Genomic DNA, 21,423 nt, shown 5'->3' with positions numbered 1-21,423 from the left:
GACCGCGACTTTAGGACACATTGTAAACCTGTATCAATAATGACAAGATTGCAATATACTGTATGTTTATGTCGTTAGAACCTATAAAGAAATTTATACAAAGAAATCTGTTGTCTTCTGATTAAAAAAAAAAAATCTAGCCTTTTAATTTACACCTGCATTTTGTACTATGAGGTTTATCGGCTCGACTCCTAATTCCTCAACTGTCAGATTAACTTTCGTTTTCAATTTAATTCAGGAAGCGACAGGATAGCTGTCTTAATGAAAGATTAGAACCATTGTTAACTTTTTAACCAACAGGATTCCTGTGCAGTATATGATTTATTGCTATATTTTCATAGAACATCTTCGCGGATGTAAACGGGAGGCTTGGTTTGGTGTTGAGTTACATTCGTTTTCCGCAGGTGATCCGTTTTAGCGTCGGGTCGATAGTGAAAGCTACACACAGCAGTGCCTCGGTGACCTTCCCATGGTATAACTATTCGTGAATTACAACACATTTGTACACATTTGTACAAAAAGTGCACCGAGATGTCAAAAGAATCCTCAGCGCCAGGATGGTTATCAGAAGAAGTAAAAACCGGGGTGAGTGGCTTTGCTGTTTAAACTCGAGAGGTATTGTTATATTGTGGTGTTGTTTTCGTTACTTTTTTAGGGATGGGGGGCGGCGGTGGGGGTTTACAAGCAGAAAGACTATTGTATGAGTCACCAGTTTGGCTAACTCCAGCTTACTGCCATCTATAACATATTCACCAATCCTATGTCTCTGATTCCAGACTACAATTATTGCCATTGAGTTCGATGGAGGGGTCGTGCTGGGCTCTGACTCGAGAGTGTCCGCTGGGTACGTCACCCACCAATGCTATGTCCCAACTAATTGGCTGACAGATAACTCACTATTTACAGTACAACAGTGATGGTCTTACACCCAAGCCCCTCATCCTTCCTGTCTCTTCCTTCTCATCCCCTCATCCCCTCATCCCTCCCTCCCTCTCTCTTCCTTCTCATCCCCCCATCCCTCCCCTCCACCCTCCAGGGAGACAATAGTGAACCGGGTGATGAACAAACTCTCTCTCCTCCATGATAAGATCTACTGCGCCTTATCAGGCTCTGCTGCTGACGCCCAGACCATCGCAGAGACGGTCAACTACCAGCTGGACATGCACAGGTACGTCAACCGCCCTTACACACCCCTGCCAGGGGAGGCTGGCGGAGGTAGACATCGGAGGCCGGGCTCACTGTAATGCATGGAACGGAATTTGAGGAATTTAATACCAGTCCTCATTCCATTCCATTCCATGCATCACACTGAGCCCCGTCCTCCGATTTCTACCTCCGCCAGCCTCCCCTGACACTCGTATCCCTGTGTATGCTGTAGGAGTGGATTATAAACTGTTTCAGTGCCTGCGCTGCCTGCGATGTCCTGAATAATGCATTAAGCTCAGTGATTGGTTGATACGTTGTAAATGTACGTATTGTATGCCACAACACTATTTACACATGATTATATTCTATCTGGAGTTTGGCTTGTTCAGATGCAGCAGTTGGAAACCTAGTGTAACCGAGTTGAGATGGTAAACTCACTCCTCACGTTCAAACACCCCCCGGCCACCCACGCTGTCGGATTGGCTGCTTTTCGACAGCGTAGCTGGTTTAACATCGGGTATTTGAGGAGACGTGTCATGGCAAGTCAGAGGTCAGAGGTCAAGAGTCGGTCGGAGCAACTTGAATTGCGGGGTGACTGTTTTACTAGTCGCCAACCTTTTGCCCAATTCCCGTGTTCTTCCCCTCAGCATGGAGGTGGGATTGGACCCTCAGGTCCGCTCCGCCGCCACCTTGGTGAAGAACATCTCGTACAAGTACAAGGAGGAGTTGTCGGCCCATCTCATCGTTGCCGGGTGGGACACGAGAGGAGGAGGACAGGTTTGGATACACTATGTGTATTTTGAAATGTCTCATATATGTATACGAAGATTCAAGGAAAGATTTAGTTGTTTTACGATATTATTGTTACATTGGTGGAGGTAGAAATCGGAGGACGGGCTCTCGTAATGCAGGAATGGAATGAGGAAAGGTATCAAAACACATTCCATGCATCGCGAGAGCCCATCCTCTGATTTCTACCTCCACCAATGTAACAATAATATTGTAAAAAACTAAATCATTCCTTGAGCCACCCCTGGTGTGAGCCTTCTTCCCTCAAGCACCCCCCTCTCTCTGACCCTCCCCAGGTGTACGTGACCCTGGATGGGATGTTGTCCAGGCAGCCCTTTGCTGTGGGAGGCTCCGGTAGCTCCTACGTCTATGGGTTTGTTGATGCAGAGTACCGGAAAGGCATGAGCAGAGAAGAGTGCCAGCAGTTTGTCGTTAACAGTAAGCGATAAACACTGAACACTTCCGATATGTGAAATGCTGGTGTCTCTGTCTTCCACTTTTAACTCATGTAGTGCCAAGGGTGACTTTATTCACCAACAATGCATACATTATGATGCTTCATTTTGTAGCCAATCAAAGTGTTGTTGCTAGGTAAACTCCACATAGAACACTTGACAGGTATGAGGGTTTGGCAGTTGGTGGGTTTGAAAAATAAACGTTTTCAGGTTGGAGGCTTTCTGTATGTTAGATTAAATATGAGAAAACTCTCTGCACACTGAGTTTTTTAAGAGTAAAGTTAGTAGTGTGTCGACCCGATAAAGTTGATAAAAAAAAAGAGGTTTATTTAAAGAGTTTATTCCATCAGGACAAACATTTCACCCACACTGGCTTCGTCAGTGTTGTAGATGAAAATGAAATGATGAAAACTAAGGAAATAACAACTGTTAATGGGCCTAAACAAGAGCATGACTTACAACATATCTTGTTAACTGTCAGTAATATCACTCACTGACTCACTCACTGACTCTCTCACTCACTCCCTCTCTCTCTCACTCTCTCTCTCACACACACACTCACTCACTCCCTCTCTCTCTCTCTCACACACACACACTCTCACACTCACTCACTCACTCACTCTCTCTCTCTCTCACACACACTCACTCTCTCTCTCTCTCTTTCTCTCCCCCTTTCTCTCCAGCGATCACATTGGCCATGGGTCGGGATGGCTCCAGTGGAGGCGTGGCCTACCTCGTCACAATCGACCAAAAAGGCGCGGAGGAGAAATGCATTCTGGGCAATGACTTGCCCACCTTTTATGATCTGTAAAACCATGAACATCTTCGTCCATTGTCCACGTGTTCTTGACGTTGGCACGTGATCCATGTCCATACGCTAGATAGTAAGCTGAGTGTCTGGTTGTCTGCTCTTCACAATAAACAATAAGGCAATAAACTTATATTTCCTACTTTCTTCTGCTCACTCTTCACTCAATTAAAGATAGAAACCTATTGTTGGCCAAAGCCTTTTTTAGTGGTACAGTGTTGTTATAGCCTCACTGCATGGCTGTATTTCTGCCTCTGGTGAATCTCACAGGTGTGAGAGATTGTGTGAGTGAAGGTCTTAAACATATTCATCATCATAAGCAAATGTATTTTGGTTGATGACTCATGAATTACCAAGCAGACACAGATTCATGAGTCGGTGAGTTCATTCAACGACTTAATCAAACGTTATCATCAGAGGAGGCCGGTGGAGGTAGAAATCGGATGACGGGCTCATTGTAATGCAAGGAATCGAATGTGGAATGGTATGAAAAACATGTGTTTGATGCCATTCCTCATTCTGTTCCATGCATTACAATGAGCCCGTCCCCCGATTTCTACCTCCACCAGCTTCCCCTGGTTATCTTGTAGCCTTGATTTGGGGGTCTTCTAAACTCACCACGACTGTACATTTTGCACAAGATTTGACCAGTGTCTAAAGGCATAATCTGTAAGATTTCCTGCTGTTCAATGGTCATTTCAATAAATAAGAAATTAAATGGCTGCTGGTGTTTTTGTTGTGTGCAACTTTTGTCTGTGTGCATTTAGGTGTGTGGTCACATGACCGCATTTTATTTTGGTATGATTTTTACGTGTGGTACGTCGGAAAGTCCCTGCCTGTGCCACCATTGTTTTTGGCAAGCGTGGTTGGCACTCTGCCTCACTTCGCCGCGGGAAAGATCACAGCCCCATCCCCACGCCTCCCCACCACCACCACCTACTGGAGGACAACAGAGACAATGCTGATCACCATTTTGTCACCAGATGTGTGTCACAAAATGGTGGCAGTCTCAGTCTCTCACTGCAAAATATGTAGTTATCATTTCCTACCATTCCCAAACGTTGACATTGATAACACACACACACAAGCACACTGCTTGAAAGTGTTTCAGAATGTTCTGGTTAGTGTCAAGCAGTGGAGGCTGGTGGAGGTAGAAATCGAAGGACGGGGTTTGATACCGTTCCTCATTCCATCCCATGAATTACAATGAGCCCGTCCGCCGATTTCTACCTCCGCCAGCCTCCCCTGGTGTTCTACCTCCGCCAGCCTCCCCTGGTGTTCTACCTCCCCCAGCCTCCCCTGGTGTTCTACCTCCGCCAGCCTCCCCTGGTGTCCAGGGAGTGTTTGGTCATATAGTGTCCACTCCCTGACCCCCAGTCAAGTCTTAAGATAGTTTCTCATCAAAAAGGAAAAAAAACAGAATTTCCTGTTTCTTATCTTCTTCTTGTCTCCTCCCATATCTGTTAACTTGTTGATGCTCGTCAACAACAGTGAGCCTACCGACCCACCGCCTACGGGTTCTAAGGGGGAGGGAGGGAGAGAGGGAAAGAGGAGGGGAGGGAGGGAGAACACCCGTTCCATGGAGGACGGAGGGAGGGAGGGAGAGCGCAGATTCTAAGAGGGAGGGAAAGAGGGAGGGAGGGAGAGCACAGATTCTAAGAGGGAGGAAAGGAGGGAGGGAGAGGGAAGGGGATTTGCAACAGGCCATCTCTCTAGACCTTTGCACTGGAATCACCCTCAAGCACTGAAGCCTAAAAACGGGAAAGTACCAACACTTGAAATTAAATTTGTGAACATCCGTATCATCCTAACGGAAGCGGAAGCAGACCCAGACCCACGTGTTTGATACCATTCCTCATTCCATTCCATGCATTACAAGGAGCCTGTCCTCCGATTTCTGCCTCCACTAGCCTCCCCTGGTGTGTAATTGCCGTGCAGCGCTTGGTGGGGGGCAGTAACTGCACACACAGGCAGCGTGTCATCACACTGGAAAGTCCCTTCTGCCTTTTCTTTTGGTTTTACTTTAGCTAGCGGTAGCTACAGTCCACTGATCTGAATCCAACTCCCCAAGCCAAGCCAAGACAAGCCAAAGGCCAGGTGACTAACAAGTGGTGTGACTGAGGCTTGATACAAAGCGTTGATTTTCATCACGGCCGCCTGCTTTGATTGACAACAAACACCACCTCAACAAACCCCTGTTGACGGTAATACCGAGTCACCATAGCAACGTGACACGGAGTTCAAACACACTACTTCACGCCAAGGTTGTATATCTAAAAGAATATGCGATGCAGAGAAACCTATCCTATCTGTCAGGGGAGGCTGGTGGAGGTAGACATCGGAGGACGGGGTCATTGTAATCCATGGAATGATATGAGCCCGTCCTCCGATGTCTACCTCCAGTAGCCTCCCCTGCTAGAACAACTTCGTCCATTGTCCACGTGTTCTTGACGTTGGCACGTGATCCATGTCCATACGCTAGATAGTAAGCTGAGTGTCAGGTTGTCTGCTCTTCACAATAAACAATAAGGCAATAAACTTATATTTTCTACTTTCTTCTGCTCACTCTTCACTCAATTAAAGATAGAAACCTATTGTTGGCCAAAGCCTTTTTAAGTGGTACAGTGTTGTTGTAGCCTCACTGCATGGCTGTATTTCTGCCTCTGTTGAATCTCACAGGTGTGAGAGATTCTGTGAATGAAGGTCTTAAACATATTCATCATCATCAGCAAATGTATTTTGGTTGATGACTCATGAATTACCAAGCAGACGCAGAGCCGTGGGTTCATTCAACGACTTATCATCAGAGGAGGCCGGTGGAGGTAGAAATCGGAGGACGGGGTGATTGTAATGCATGGAATGGAGTAAGGAATGGTATGAGGCCGTCCTCCGATGTCTACCTCCAGCAGCCTCCCCTGCTATCTATAAGATCTCTTCCTGTTTGGCCAGAGGTTGTGTTAGAGTACCTCTGTGCAAGTGTTGTTGTCCTTAAATGACCTGTCAAAGCAGTGAACTGAGTGGATCAGGGGAGGCTAGTGGAGGTAGAGATTGGAGGACGGGCTCATTGTAATGCATGGAACGGAATTAGGAATGGTATCAAACACGTGCAGTAGGATAACCGTACGCTTTTACCCCAGCCTGAGATAACAGGCTACATATTAGCCCTTTCATACATGCTGAGCTGACATGTCAGGTCCATTTCAAATGTGTTCTTGTGAATCCCTAACGTTTCCCACAGGGCTGTAGAATAGATTGCAAAACAAATCATGTAAAACCATCATGGCTGATCATATTACAAGCATTGTCAGTTGATATCTGGTGGGCTGGGAAGTTCCTGAGTCTAATAATCGGTGAGTGAGCCAGAGGGTAGCGCCTCCTAGTGGAATATTTAGCGCACCAACCCCCCAACCACGTGGTTTCAGGGAACTGGATTCTTGGATGTGAAATCAGGTTGGTGGCAGTCTGATTAAAGTTGGTGCCTCTCAAAACTACCGGCAAGAAGACAAAAACAAAAAGGTCTATGCTGCCGGCTAGTGGAAGGAATTAAGCACGGTACATGTTATTTGTTTTGGTAAAGAATCAACACACTAACTTGAAATTAGACTATTTTAAATGGCATGGATAAAATAATCACCAGCGTTCTTTGTGTGTTTCTCATAGAAAACGCATTGCCTCATTGATCAATTGAGTCATCAATTGAGTCAATTGAGTCATCAATTGATTGATTGATCATCATCATACTGCATTCTATTTATTCTGCTTATAATGTTACTGACATGACAATAAAGTTGAATCTAATCTAATCTAATTGGCGTGGCTATAATATAGTGTTTTAGTATATTAGGCCTGGTTGTCTGTTGGGAATGTATAAGAAGCCACAGACAGGTGTGGTGATGAGCGAAGAGCGGCAGTATAGGGGGCATTTCTTTTGGGTCAAACACCCTTTATGGCTTTAAATTGAACTGTTTGAAGGTAGGTTGGCATAATGTTTTTTTTTTTTTTTCTTTTTTTTTTTTTAAGTATTAGTATGTCAAGTGTTTGATACCATTCCTCATTTCATCCAATGCATTACAATGAGCCCGTCCTTGGATTTCTACCTCCACCAGCCTCCACTGGTGTGTATAGGAGACAGTCGTGAGATTCAGCCTGTTCATCAGACTCACAGCTTGGGGGTAGAAACTGTCCTTTAACAGCAGCTTGCCCACATCACTATACATCAAAAATACAGCATTCTGATATAATAATGACCACTAGATGGCGTAGTACAGAACATGTCCACGGTTCTATATAAAATGCAGCATGTTGTTAGAATAGTCACTAGATGACGCTGTTGGTTTAATTTGAACACACATTGATTTAAAACTAACCAGAAACATAGTGTAAAAGTGGTAATTGTAGAGGGACGATAATAAGACGACGGCTCTGTGGTTATCTTTATCATCAAAAGTAGCGTTCTGTCCCTAGATTGTGGTAGTTGTTTAGGCAGTAGTGTTCGTGATAATGATGGAACAAATTCACTTGTGTTGCTGTACTATTTGCAATGGGCATCAGGGTAACTGTGGCTGAGCAGGGGAGGCTGGTGGAGGTAGACATCGGAGGACGGGCTCACTGTTTTACTTATTTGCTGTTACTACTTTTAGTGCTTATATTTATGTTCACATGTATGTTCATGATTATGTTTAAATTTGTACTTATTACACTGTATTGTTCATACGTGAGAGCTGCTCTGCCTTAACCATTTCGTTGCATTGTGTATATGATGTAATGACAAATAAACTTGAACTAACAAACTAACTGAACAACATTCACCGGTCTGGCTGGTTACCTTCCGAAAGAACTGTATCTTCTATTCATATTATTCACAGTTCACAAGGTCACAACGAAACACAAGGAGCTCCACTCTTAAAAGAAACAAATGGCCCCAGAGTGTTCATCGGGGGAGCCTGGTGGAGGTAGAAATCGGAGGACGGGCTTATTGTAATGCATGGAACAGAATGAGGAATGGTATCAAACACACATTTTGATGCCATGTCTCATTCCATCACATGCCTTGCAATAAACCCATCCTCTTTTATGAAAAACATGTGCTTGATACCATTCCTCATTCCGTTCCATGCATTACAATGAGCCTGTCCTCCGATTTCTACCTCCATCAGTCTCCCCTGGTTGAAACTCTGCAAAACTGTACTTTACATATTTGCTGTGTGGCAAACATGTAAAGGTCAGTACACTTCATTGTCTGCATATGTGGATGGAATCCCTTCATCTCCTCTAAATTGGGGAGAAGCTTATTCTGAATGCTGGATGATAGAGCATGTGAACAGTCGTTTAGCAGAGCTATTTACAGGGGTGCTCCCTTCTTGTTTTTTTAATTTATTTGATTCTATAGAGGGGAAAAAAACAGGGAAGGGAAGCACAATAGGAAGGCATACCGGCCGTTCACACCTCAGTTTATTTGTCTGCCACTTGCGAGACCTCTCTCTCTCTCTCTTCTCTCTTTCCTCTTTCTCTCTCTCTCTCTCTCTCTCTCTCTCTCTCTCTCTCTCTCTCTATGCCTGGTTTAAGCAGACAGATGGGGGGATGAGATGGGGGGGATGGAGGGTGAGAGCCCTGAGAACGACCCGTGAAGCCCCACCCACTAAATCAGTCACTGATTAAGTGATTCAACGTCACTGATTTGACCAAGTTTGTAGATTGAACTGTATGAACGGTGCAACAGTGTGTGTGTGTGTGTGGGGGGGGGGGCAGGCAATCGTCACCTTCCATTCTTTGGGAACTGGGAGATTCGAGGTGCTCCTCTCACAGACCAGGAAACTGTCTGTTGTAACACTGTTCTTATCATTTTATGTTATCTTCTTCTTATCTTCTTCTTCTTATCTTCTCATGTTTTTTTCTGTTTTTTTTTCCCTTCCTTTTATTTTTCCAGGAAGTCTTGTTGAGTTCGAAATACCTCGTTTATAGGGGAGACCTTTCACAATACTGCTGTGTCAGGGGAGGCTGGAGGAGGTAGAAATCGGAGGCCGGGCTCATAGTAATGCATGGAATGGAATGAGGAATGCTATCAAACATGTGCAGTAGGATAGCCATACGCTTTGACATGCCCCAGGCTGAGATAACAGGCTACATTCCCCATTCCATTCCATGCATTACTATGAGCCCCTCCTCCGATGTCTACCTCCACCAGTATTGTGTGTGTATTTTATTTGGCTTGTCAGACGTTCTCTCCCATTCATGCAGTCTGTGGTGTTTACTGTTTACTAAAAGCAAACTGAGCAGGAAAACGTTGGTTAGGCAGAGCAGCTACTGGGCGTCCCGTAGTCACACTAATGACTAGGGTATTTTGGGTTCAGTAAAAGCCTCCCCAACTGAGCTGTTTAAACCCGATAAAATATTGATTTTCCTCAGTGAACTGAGCAGTGCGTGTCAGTTCTGAAGTCATCAGAGTATAGTCTGCAGTAGATTAAACCACTGACATTGCACTGCTGCTAAATAAAATTCCAGCTTATTATTATTGTTTTTATGACTTGTTGTACATTTTTGTAATTTTTTTTATTAGCTTACTATCTTATATTCATTATATTATTGTTGATGTTGTTGTTGATGTTGAGAGCTGCTCTGCCTAAGGCGTTTCATTGCCTTGTGTACTTGTATTGAATGTAATGACAAATAAATGGAACTTACACTAACCCTGCATTCTGACGATAGTCAACGTTTTAACTTAAGTTAAGATGTTGACTATCATCAGAATGCAGGGTTAGTTTAAGTTAAGATGTTGACTAACCCTGCATTCTGATGATAGTCAAAGTTTTTTTGATGCACATCTGTTCCTTCAGAGAGTATAATGGAGTTTTACATATTTGCATGACTACATGATTACACAGCTGAGTCTACTATGGGCCTTTATTCTCTATTGGGAACCCCCCTTAACTGCTGCCTAGATGACAGATAATCTTCCTGGGGTACACATGTCACACACTTCTGTACACTACATTCACAACACTGTATTTAGAGTTCAGTTATGTCTGAGTTTTAGTCCATGGTTCAGACATATAGACATGCACACACAGACACACATCACAACACAGGCATATAGACATACACACACACAAGCACACACTCACATCACAACACAACACAGGCATATAGACATACACACACTCACATCACAACACAGGCATATAGACATACACCCACACACACATGAGCACACACACACACACACTCACATCACAACACAGGCATATAGACATACACGCACGCACACACGCACACACACACACACACACACTCACACTCACATCACAACACAGGCATATAGACACACACACGCACACACACACACAAGAGACACCTGTTTGTAATGGTGTCATTATTGAGTCAAATGACAGAACGTTTATGGCCAGCTGTGGTAATAAAAACAACACTTAAACTCGAGCAATGCAAACGAGGTTCGACCTGTTGAATAAGAAAAACATCGGTGTGAATCATTTCCATCGCAGCAGTTCAGGTAGAGTACATGGGACTGAACAATGGCACACAAATACAGGAATCAAGTAAAAGTGCTTGAAAATGAAATCATAACATTCAAAGTACTATAAAAATGTATTCTACAATTACATTTTAGACATTTAGAAGACGCCTTTATCCAAAGAGACTTACAAGTACATTTGTCTAAAGTAAGTGAATCATCTATACATCAGTCATCATAAGAAAAACAAATCTATGCTAGGACCAGGGGCTACTAGCAGTCACATTGCTAGAAGAAGGAAGAATTATATATTTTTTTAAATTTTTAAATTTATTTATTTACAGTAGAGAAACTGTGCAGGGGGGTATTGGGGATGAAGAGGTCTTAGGAGCTGTAGATAGACTGCCATAGACTGAAGACATGAGTCTTCAGTCTATGGCAGAAGTCTATTCTGCACAGTGCACATTCATATGTGTGGTAAAAAAGAAGGGACAGCATCTTTCAAGTGATTCAACAAATGCAAAAAGATGCAAAACTGAAAAACAAAACACGCCTGGCCATTAACATTCATACACCCTTGTATTCACCACAACCGCTTGTGCCCGTTGTTAGGGTGCTGTTGCCAAGGATGGCCCACCAGTGAATAAATAAGGCGTTGCTAAGGAGAGAGCTTCCCTGGCAACCACTTCCCCTGTTGGCCAAAATCACCACGCGACACCGCTCCTGAACCAGAGAGGCTTTGGTGACTCAGAGATGGCTGACACGGAGGGTAATAAGCTCCAGGAACTGAGGGTGGAGGAGGAGTGAGCGGCTTCAGCCGGGAAGGCGATCTGAGGCTCGCCCATTTGTCAGTTCTCTGTCGTGAGGAGACACAGAGGAAGCCGTGTCCTATGTTGGCAGCCTGACTAGATCATTAAAGGGTTAGTTCTGGATTTTGAATGTTATGCTTAATTTTCCACTGACTTGGAGTGTTGGGTTAGGGTTAGGGTTAGGGTTAGGGTTAGGGTTAGTCCCATTGTTGACCTACTACTGCTAGGCTTGGCCGTAAGCATAAGCTATATAGTGGAAATACTATACTATACTATAAAACACTTTGTTATTTCCACTGTTACAAGCATAAAACTATATTATTCAAACAGAGAAGACTTCCTGATTTGAAACACAGGTTCAAGAATGCGACTTTAACAGAAAAAAAAGTGTCTGGTTGAGTCTGCAATACTCAAAATGTAAGTGGAAAATTAGGTATAACATCCAAAATCCAGAACTAACCTGTTACCTAGCCTACATAGCAACATCACTTCAAGTCAGTCAGAAATAAATATATTCTGCTACGCTTTCAGTGTGTCGCTGATATTGTTATGTGGCATATACAATGGAAATTTTAGGTTGTACCAACATAAGTACAATACCACATTTTCAATACATGGGCTATATTGCATCCTTGCACCTATTGGGTCTTTATTCAAGCTCTTTCCTGAGTCCTGACCTCTCCAAACAATGGCTCACCATCATCGGGGGGGAAATTGAAACTGACCTCAGATCAGTATCTGGAAAATAGTTCATCCTAGGGCACCCAACCGCATGCAAATCGTTTGGATGTTGAAACTCACTTGGCGTGACAACCTAAAAAGTAGCCTACACCTTTAAATCGTACACATTTGGAGACCGAAAGACTTTAATCCTATATGTAAGACGATATCTCACTGTTGGACTGAATTGAAAGGATCACACTTGTTTGTGATGTAGGCCTCCGACTCGAGAAATAATTTGAATCAATACTTCTATAAACAAGCTGCATCAATCACGTGGTTTGGTATTGTCCAATCGGAGCTTAGCCTGTACCCGAAAGCGTGCCCTTTGTTCTGAATTTCGCTGAATTATCGGCAAATACGGTCGAATTAACGTTTGATCGCAACATGTGGACAAAGGATGTAATTTAAGACCGCAAGATTACAATTTCTGGATACTTCTGTTTTTTGCAGCAGCCATGTGTACAACTTTTGGCAAACATTGGCCAAGAGCTTAATTTATCACATGACTCCCCCTCCCCCTATCTCGATCTATTGAATGGGGAAGAAGTCGGACATGTTTGAGGGAAATGTATTGGGAAAAAAAGTATCGTGGTGGAGGTCAAGGAAATCGAAAGAAAAGCAACGTAATGGATTTACAGATCAAGATTTTTAAATATATTTTTGGTTTATTTTACTCTGGGAATGAATTTAGCTGTCCTAATGTTTTTGATCTCTAGCAGATTTAGACTCTTTTATTGAAGATCCTTTCTTATCAAAAAGGTTAATTGTATTTAATAGCCTCCAAATGTGTGATATTTGTCCATATTCACTGAAATGGTCAGGTAGCCTATTTAGTCGATTGACATTGCAGGAAACGCCTTTAACCTTGGTGTGGGGGATGGGCTTTTCATTAGGCAGCTAAAACCATCTTGAATTGTTTTTAAATTAGTTATGTAAGCGTGTTGTTCTCTCTTCAGCTTTGTTAAATAATTGCCCATATCGACAACTGAATGTAATACCCTCGTGTGCGTGCATTGTAAGTCTGAATAGAATATTTTGTTTTTGAAAGTGCGATTTTAGTGAATGTCGTAGCTACGTGCATTGTGTTAGAGTAGTTACTTGCGAGTGGCCTATTTAGTGTCGTTATTGTGGTATTTCTGTGAATATCGACCCTGAAGTGTTGGGGCCTGTTGCCTACTTCTGACAATGGTTGCAGCACAAATCAGGAGAGAGAAATGCTGTGTCATTCAATGGAGGGCAAGTCTGCTATTCTGGACTGGGATCAAAGTTACTTTAGTTTTCTTATTGCTAGCTTTAAACATGCAGGAACTCGGCGTTATTGATAGTTTCTATGTTCTCTCAAGTTATGGCGGGCTTCAATTCTGAAACATTATGCTACAGCAAGCCCACTTTAGGCCTCCCCTTGCTTGAGACTCGTGGGTAGGCCTATGTCATGTTTAAGGCGTCTTATGTGGTCGGTCAGTCTCAAACTACGGTGTATTTGTCAACATTGCGTGATCATTTTACCGTTATTGTAGTTTCACTTATTGAGTTAGTCTACTTATCAATTAGCGATATTTCCCTTCTGTAGGCTAAGAGACTAAAATAAAACCAACCTCCTCACACACACATTTGTTTTATTGAGACAGTAAGGCGATAGTCAAGGGGACAAGATCACAGACATAATTGGAAAGTGCGAGGGTCGAACCCACGACCTTCGGGAGAGTATGTGTGCGATGCTGCACAACTTCGTGAACATTATCTGCATTTCAAGATGGCGGTCGTCCGTGGAACTCCGAGGGAACCGGATTCTCAGAGGAATGTGGGCGGGGAAAGCCGAGCCTGCGTCTGATAGATGCGCGTGACGGGGTTGACTAACCAATAGATTGCTTTCTGTTCACTGCGGGAGCCCGCGCTTGAGTCTCAGTGACCAATCCGCGCCTTTTCCTTGCCCACGTTGACCAGCCCTCGTCGGTTCCTTGCCCCGTGTTGACGTCATGTACCATGAGAGGAGCGGAAGGGCGGGAAAGACTACAACTAGGCAACCAGTGAGGAGGATGTTTTTGGAGTGCAGGAGCGTTTAGCCAATGATATTGTGAGTTGTGTTTGATAGACAATGAGCGGACGGGACTTGGTTGGTTCAGACAGTTGACAGAAACTGCAATCCAGCTAGGGGTGTGGTTACATTGATGGACGTGTTGTCTGGCGAATAGAAATTGCGTGGGCGTAGTCATCTCGAGTTCCACTGTCCAATTGAGTCAATGGCTGGTCTATAAAGGGTCGGGCGTAAACGTACCATCGCCATTTCGCTGAAGCGGTGAACAGTCGGAAGAGGTGGGGGCTGGAGAAAAGGACGGTCAAACGGGCAGGAACTTGAGTATTGGGTCTTTAAACAGAATCCGGATCCATCCTGATGGAGACGGCTATTAACCCGCCCCTTGACAGGTACCGATCGGAACAATTGACTTAAACTTAACAGGTGTGAGGGAATATTGTTGCATTTTATGTCGTAATATTGACTTAAAATTATGTTTTGTCTTAACCCCCGATGTACCCCGGGATATAGCGGCTCCGTCGCTAACTGGACCAGGAATTGAACCTGGGAATTGCATTGCGTTTCTGTCGAAAAGTGCCGTAGTCGGTTTTAATGGTATAGCCAGCCACCCCGTAACTAAACTTTGACCAGGGAGATGTTTTGGACACGTCTGTCGTTCCGAAATGACCGACGCCATCTTCCTCCGTAGTTGTTGGGTCTGTGTTGCTGCTCCGTGCCGTAGTATCGCCAAGCCAGCCCTCGGCTGTAGTACCTCTACAGCTCCGGGCACGTCCATGACATCTGCTCTTGTTTGTAGCCGTTCCCTTGCTGATACATGGTGTGATTTGTTATGTCTACGACGGTGGTTGTAGATTACAGTAAACTAGTTAGCTAATAATGTATCTCGCTAACGTGCTGTCATAGACTGTCAGCAGTTGACTATGGCTACGTAAGAGCGATGCATTGCTGCTGTTTTGACTGATTTATGGATTGCCACATAGGAGTGTGTTGGCTAGGTAATTGCATTGTCTGGGGGAGGAACGTTTCGCTAAATTAATTTCACACGATAAGCTAGCTGTGTGTTACTGTAATGTTGACGGAGTAGTCTGTGTGTGTGGCCAGCTGCCGGTGTTTTGAGTCTGGCGCTCTACATTGAACGGGGCTGATGGCAGCCATCAGTATCCAGCTGCCAGCCTTTTAGTTTACTGTAAAGTATTTAGTTTTTATTAGCATTTAGTCATGTCATGGTCAGCGATATACGTTCCAGTATCTTTTTAAGACCGTTTGAAAATGGCCAAGATGACGCGCATGGCCTTGTGCAAATACTAGTAATCTGTGCTGGGTAGGAAACGGTTCCTGTCTGTTGCTTGGGAACCACAATTGACCGGCAGTACACATCCTACCCCCCCAATAACCCAAAGATGTCTTTAATTTAAAACATGAGAATAGAGCATTTTACATCCCTATCTATAGCCGTTTAATTTCCAACTGTGAGGCAGATGTTGTTTTAGATGTAAGATTGGACAGTGTTTGTAATCTGGTGGTGGTCTGACAAGGGTCAACTGCGGTTTTAGGACAGGTTTCAACTAGTTGAGTGCTTCACTCCATTTCATTATGTAAAACTGTTCACTATTCCTCCACTTTTCCTCAATAAACTATAGGTGATGTACCATTATGATTTGTGTTGATAGATGTTTTTGTAGCTGACAAGTGTCAGTGACGACATTCATGTTTTGTATACTTGAAGGTTTTTTTACTTTTATAATAAAGTACATTAAAATGTCAAATTCGTGTTTCCAAGCTTGTATCATTGAATATCAGCTTATTTTTAAGCCTAGGAGAAGAGAGATCATTCATGCCTGCTTATAAACTACTATACTACTTTTAAAACTCAACTTTTCCTCTCCTGTGGAAGAGGCCCGGCACATTAGACAAGCCTTCTACACAACAAAGGAGTTTGTGTGGTGTTACCCTAATGTCATGTTACCTTGTTTGGGTTCACATCAAGGTAAGCAAAAGGTGAGTGACTGGTTAGCCAACTGTCACAAGTCACCTGGAGTCTTCTACTGCCCACAAGGTGTAGTGGCCAGTGACTTAGTGCAAAGTGTTCTCTACAGTGTGTGGGGAAGGTCTGGTAAAAGGGCTTCCCTGTTTTTCAGTAGGTTCTGTTCCTGTCAAGTTGTGCTAACGTAAAAAACTAAAAATAGATTTGTGAAAGGGTCGGTGCTTCTTTTTAAGGTGGTTTGAATGAGGATTTCCCTAAAGTGAAGACTGGGTCCCCACAAGCTGACGTTAAGGGCTGCTACCCCCTTTCACTCTCGCTGCCTGATGTAAGCACAGCAAGACTTGGCACACAATTGCATCACTGACAGTTTTCCATGTTTCTCAGATGGTCCCGACAGACCAGGCATTGACGTCCCTGTGAGATGGTGAAGGATGGGGTGTTAATGCCTGTAAATGATCTGGGAATAAAAGAGAGACATATTTTATGTGTAATTGGCCTAAAAAAATACAAATATTGGTCAAGTATGTCTTGTTGATAATCTCATTTTATACAGGGAGTACATGCTCCTCCCTCAATACACACAGGGGAAGAAATATGAGACCCTAAATTTGTACAGGATTAATAACAATAATCCCTGTTTTGGCCCAGATTACTCTGTTAATTAGACCTCAAAAGCCTGTCTGTACTGGGCCCTGAGGCATATTGGGCACCCTAGGTACCTTGATGTTAGTGTGTATGCGTGTGCACGCTCAATTTCCATCAGTAGGGCATTTTGTGCTGGGTTAGGTAGAGTTCACAGTGATCTCTTACAGAGATGGCATATGACTGCTTCACTCTTCAGGCCTCTCTGTGAAGGTGTTTGCGCGAGCGCATCTGTGTAGCCGTGACGATACGGCCTCTCAGTACCAGCTCCACACAGCCATAATAGACAGCGGCCTTGATGGGCTGAGATAGTCCAGTTCCCACCCCGACGGTCTCTATTTGGGGGGGGGGTGGGCCTCTTTACCATGGTTACTTCAGCCGGCCATCCAATGGAACGGCCTTGTTAGCTTTGTTGCCAGGGAAACTGACGGTAAAAACACAGGCAGGTGTGTTGTCTTTCTTTCTCCCTCGTGCTACGTCTCCCTACTGCGCCCCCTGGATGCATAACAGCGTTAACACCGCTGCACGGACAACAAATCAATAAAGTCCATGTTGTCGTCGATCAACAGGCTGTTTGTAGCGTTAAAGTTATAACGATCTCGCTTTCTACATGACTGCAGCTCTGTGTGCGTCCAGCCGTCCACTTCTCACCACAGCGTCAACAGACAACAATGTCTCCTATTGAAACCCTCTTCAGGCCTGCAGGGGGGGTGGGGGGGGGGGTGTTATCATGGACTCTAAACCACGGCAGTGTCGGCACATCTAAACCCCTGGATCAGCTGTGTTTGCGGTGATGCAACTGTGCAAACCGTTCCTCGAATCCTGTCCTACGGCTGCGTTGGTGTAGTATGTTGCATAAGACCTTTGGCCGCTCATTGGGCGAACCACGGAAATGCCTGGAGAGGGGTGGAGTGGGGGGGGGCTAGCTGTAGAAAGAAGGGCTAAAACCCTCAGATTTCAGATTAGGAGAGCACAGTTTCTCATCTCATTAGGGAGGGAGGGAGGGGGTGCTGTTTGTCGTGGTTTGACTGTATGACGCAGCCGGGATCATCCCCTTGTTTCTGGCAGTGCTGACCAGGCAGTTGGGACTCGTAACTCAGAGCTCAGCTGATACACGGCCAGGGCAGGAAGATGCATGAGGCACTCCTCCTGACGGGTTGAACGTCTCTTGGCCAATCTTATTATCAGATGTGTAGAGCCGGGGGGGTTGGTGGAGGTGGAAATCAGACGGGGCTCACTAATGCATGGAACGGAATGAGGAAGTGTGTTTTGATTCCGTAGTCCGGTGATTTCTGCCTCCCCTGGTGTAGAGAAAGGTAGGGTAGGGTAGCTCTGTCAGAATATCCAACATGTCCTCCACATCCTACTTCTTTGCCCCATTTTTCATCATTCATTCTCCCTCCACCCTCCCCTCCCTCCCTCGCCTCCCTTCCCTCCACAGCTCCCTGGGCCGGGTGGACGTAGGCGTGTCTGGTGTCATGGCGATGGACCACGGCCCGCCGGGGCCCGGCAAGCGCATCCGTAAACCCTCTCTGCTGTTCGAGGGCTTCGAGAGCCCCGCCCTGCACCCCCACGGCCACGCCCCCCCCTCCGGACCCCCGCAGCCCCCCGTGAGGGATCCCAACAGGCCGGGCCGTGCCACCAACCAGCTGCAGTTCCTCCAGAAGGCCATGATCAAGTCCCTGTGGAGGCACCACTTCGCCTGGCCCTTCCACGAGCCGGTGGACGCCTCCAAGCTCAACCTACCGGTGAGTGGTGTCTCTCCTCAGTCAGACCGGCTCTCTGGGACACTGACCCACAGCCTCATTTACCCTGCTGCACTCTGTAAAGGCTATGTCGATGCAATGTAAACAGTGATGTGTTTAGATTATATGTTTACAGTCTGTATTCTTTGTAATCAAGGCACACTTGGAAAAGAGACCCTGGTCTCAAGGTGCTTTTACATTAAAATAAAAAAAAGAAATGTAGCTGACCGGCGGTTAACAGGTAGAGGATGTTGAGTGTTCTGATAGTCTTCACCTTCAGCAAGGTAAGGTTCAGAGTCGACTGCTTTCTCATGAGGAATTTCAAATTCAGAGAGAGAGAGAACTGTAGAGTCCAGTATGTCGTTAACTCATTTAGTGCAGAGGGTGAATAAAGTCGCCCAAATTGTCAACATGTGAGGGTGACTTTATACACCAAAAATGCATAAATGATGATGCTTCATTTTGTAGCCAATCAAAGTGTTGTTGCTAGGTAAACACCGCATAAAACACTCGGTGGTGATTGTTCCGGAATTCTTTGGCAGTTAGTGAGTTAACGCCACGTTAAGTAACCCCCCCTCCCCCTGCCCCTGCCCCCCAGGACTACCACAAGATCATCAAGCAGCCCATGGACATGGGGACCATCAAGAAGAGGCTGGAGAACAACTTCTACCGCAGCGCCAGCGAGTGCATGCAGGACTTCAACACCATGTTCACCAACTGCTACATCTACAACAAGGTGTGTGTGAGACACACACACACACACACACACCTCTAAACACCACACCCAGCACTGCCCTGCAGCCATAGCCCTGTCTATGAATTTGAGAGTGGCTCCATTTCTCCAGCCCCGTCTTTCGGCTGTGTTTTTTTTTTCTTCCCGAAATCAAATCCCAGATTGCCCCTTTTAAAGACCACTCCAGTTGGAGAGATCTCCTCTTCTGTTGTCTCTGTATTTCACATATCAGAAACCTGAATGTAGAGATGTCCTCTGTGGCTCAGTTGGTAGAGCATGGCGCTAACAACGCTTAGGTTGTGGGTTTGATTCCTGCTGGGACCATATATACTGAAATGTATGCACTCACTGCAATGTAAGTCACTTTGGATAAAAGCGTTGGCTAAATGGCATATATTATATTAGATGTTCTTGCTTCCCTTCTAAACACTGTGTTACTAGCAACATTACAACTGTCGGTTCTGGCATGGTACCCCTAACCTGTGGTGCTTGTCCCCCAGCCTACAGATGACATCGTCCTGATGGCCCAGTCTCTGGAGAAGGCCTTCCTCCAGAAGGTGGCCCAGATGCCCCAGGACGAGATAGAGCTGCCCCCTCCTCCCCCGCGGGGCAAACCTGGCAAGCCTGCCAAGGGCCGCAGATCCACAGGTGAGCTGAAAGGGGAGACGAGGGGAGATTAGCATTGTTGAAAGAGGGCTTTCCTCAGTCCCGTGGAAACATTGTGTGGCTTTAACGTGACAGTGTTATTGATTCTCTCCCTCTCAGAGAGAGAGAGAGAGAGAGAGAGAGAGAGAGAGAGAGAGAGAGAGAGAGACAGACACACACACAGAGAGAGACACACACACACACACACACAGAGAGAGACAGAGGCAGAGAGGGTCAGTACCTGTGGAAGCATTATGTGGCATTCATGTGATATGTGTTATTGTTATTGATTCTCTCCCTCTCAGAGTGTGTGTGTGTGCGAGCGTGTGGGTGTGACACGCGCCATGTATAACTCTCTCTCTGTCTGTGTTTGGCTCAGTGCCAGGTGGTGTGACCACAGCTCACCAGGTCCCAGCTGTGTCCCAGTCCGTGTACTCCCCCCCCATGCCGGACACCCCCGACTCGCTGCTCTCCACCCCCCCTCAAACGCTCCTGGCCAAGACCCTCCCCCCCAACCCCCACAGCACCCCCGCCATGCTCGGCCTGCCGCACACACAACCCACAGCCAAGGTAAGAGGAAATGTCGCAGCCCTGAAAGTCCCTGTCCTTTTAACCCACCAACTGCCAAATAGTTCCGGAACTCTCACCACCTAGAGTGCCAGGTGTTCTATGTGGTGTTTACCTAGCAACAACACTTTGTTTGGCTACAAAATGAAGCATCATCATTGATGCATTTCTGGTGAATAAAGTCACCCGTGGCACTCTTGGTTGACAGTTTGGGCGACTTTATTCACCGTCGGCAGTGAATGAGTTAAATGTGGAGATGGGGTAAATGATCCAGTAAATGATACCAGCGCCAGAGTTGAGTAGGTACTTTAAATGGAGGCTGGGGATTTCAACCAGATTGTTTTTTTGAAATGATGGCATTGAAAACCGCTGCTTAAGATATAATCACTATTCTAAGAAATAAGAGGCAACTGCTTGTCATCTAATACCATCACTTGACATTTCATGTCTATTACCTGAAACTGTTTGTTCAGTCAGCAACACGAAACCCGTCTCTGTTTCTCCAGAAAAAGGGCGTGAAGCGGAAAGCAGACACCACCACCCCCACCACAATGTCCATGCCTATGCCCATCACCATGGGCGTGGGCGGCATCGGCCTGGGCATGGGCAGTGGCCACAACTCCCCTCTGACTCTCACCTCCCTGGGGCTGGACCATGGCCACGGCCACAGCCCGGGCCTGGGCCTGGGGATGGGCCGCGGTGGGGGTCTGGCCGGGGCCAAAGCCCCCACTGGCCGACGGGGGGTCAGCGGGCGGCCCATCAAGCCCCCTAAGAAGGACCTGCCGGACTCCATGCTCCCCCAGCCGGTGCGGCGGGGCAAGCTGGGCGTGCAGCTGCGGTACTGCAGCAGCGTCCTCAAAGAGCTGCTGTCGAA

General features: G+C 45.7%; 2 protein-coding genes across 8 annotated transcripts in view; both read left to right on the top strand.

Annotated features, from left to right (window-relative positions):
* Nucleotides 1–216: 216 nt before the first annotated feature.
* psmb9a (proteasome 20S subunit beta 9a) lies at nucleotides 217–3,340 on the top strand. Its single transcript, XM_083679987.1, has 6 exons — nucleotides 217–585; nucleotides 777–844; nucleotides 1,037–1,168; nucleotides 1,794–1,923; nucleotides 2,232–2,373; nucleotides 3,074–3,340. The coding sequence occupies exons 1-6, from the start codon at nucleotides 532–534 to the stop codon at nucleotides 3,199–3,201; spliced, it is 654 nt and encodes a 217-aa protein (XP_083536113.1). The 5' UTR covers nucleotides 217–531; the 3' UTR covers nucleotides 3,202–3,340.
* A 9,204-nt stretch (nucleotides 3,341–12,544) lies between these two features.
* Nucleotides 12,545–21,423, top strand: part of brd2a (bromodomain containing 2a) — a 15,009-nt gene continuing 6,130 nt past the window's right edge. For 2 of the 7 annotated variants that reach the window (XM_083679976.1, XM_083679974.1), the window contains exons 1-6: nucleotides 12,835–14,622; nucleotides 18,301–18,607; nucleotides 19,203–19,340; nucleotides 19,838–19,985; nucleotides 20,362–20,552; nucleotides 21,056–21,423. The exon at nucleotides 21,056–21,423 is cut by the window's right edge and continues 112 nt beyond it. In XM_083679976.1, the coding sequence (XP_083536102.1) occupies nucleotides 14,591–14,622; nucleotides 18,301–18,607; nucleotides 19,203–19,340; nucleotides 19,838–19,985; nucleotides 20,362–20,552; nucleotides 21,056–21,423 (1,184 nt within the window). In that variant the 5' untranslated portion in view covers nucleotides 12,835–14,590. The other 5 variants (XM_083679977.1, XM_083679975.1, XM_083679979.1 and 2 more) reach the window with 4 other exon arrangements.

The sequence above is a fragment of the Argentina silus genome (assembly GCF_951799395.1).
Source record: "Argentina silus genome assembly, chromosome: 11".
NCBI classification, from domain to species: Eukaryota; Metazoa; Chordata; class Actinopteri; order Argentiniformes; family Argentinidae; genus Argentina; species Argentina silus.
The sequence above is the reverse complement of the archived record's forward strand: the minus strand, read 5'-3'. Positions and strand labels throughout refer to the sequence as shown.

What these genes read in the sequence shown, in the direction of transcription:
- psmb9a (XM_083679987.1), top strand. Translation starts at nt 532, where the DNA reads ATGTCAAAAGAATCCTCAGCGCCAGGATGGTTATCAGAAGAAGTAAAA. An exon ending in ACACGAGAGGAGGAGGACAG is followed by an intron (nt 1,924 to 2,231) that starts GTTTGGATACAC and finishes GACCCTCCCCAG; the next exon opens with GTGTACGTGACCCTGGATGG. An exon ending in CCAGCAGTTTGTCGTTAACA is followed by an intron (nt 2,374 to 3,073) that starts GTAAGCGATAAA and finishes CTTTCTCTCCAG; the next exon opens with CGATCACATTGGCCATGGGT.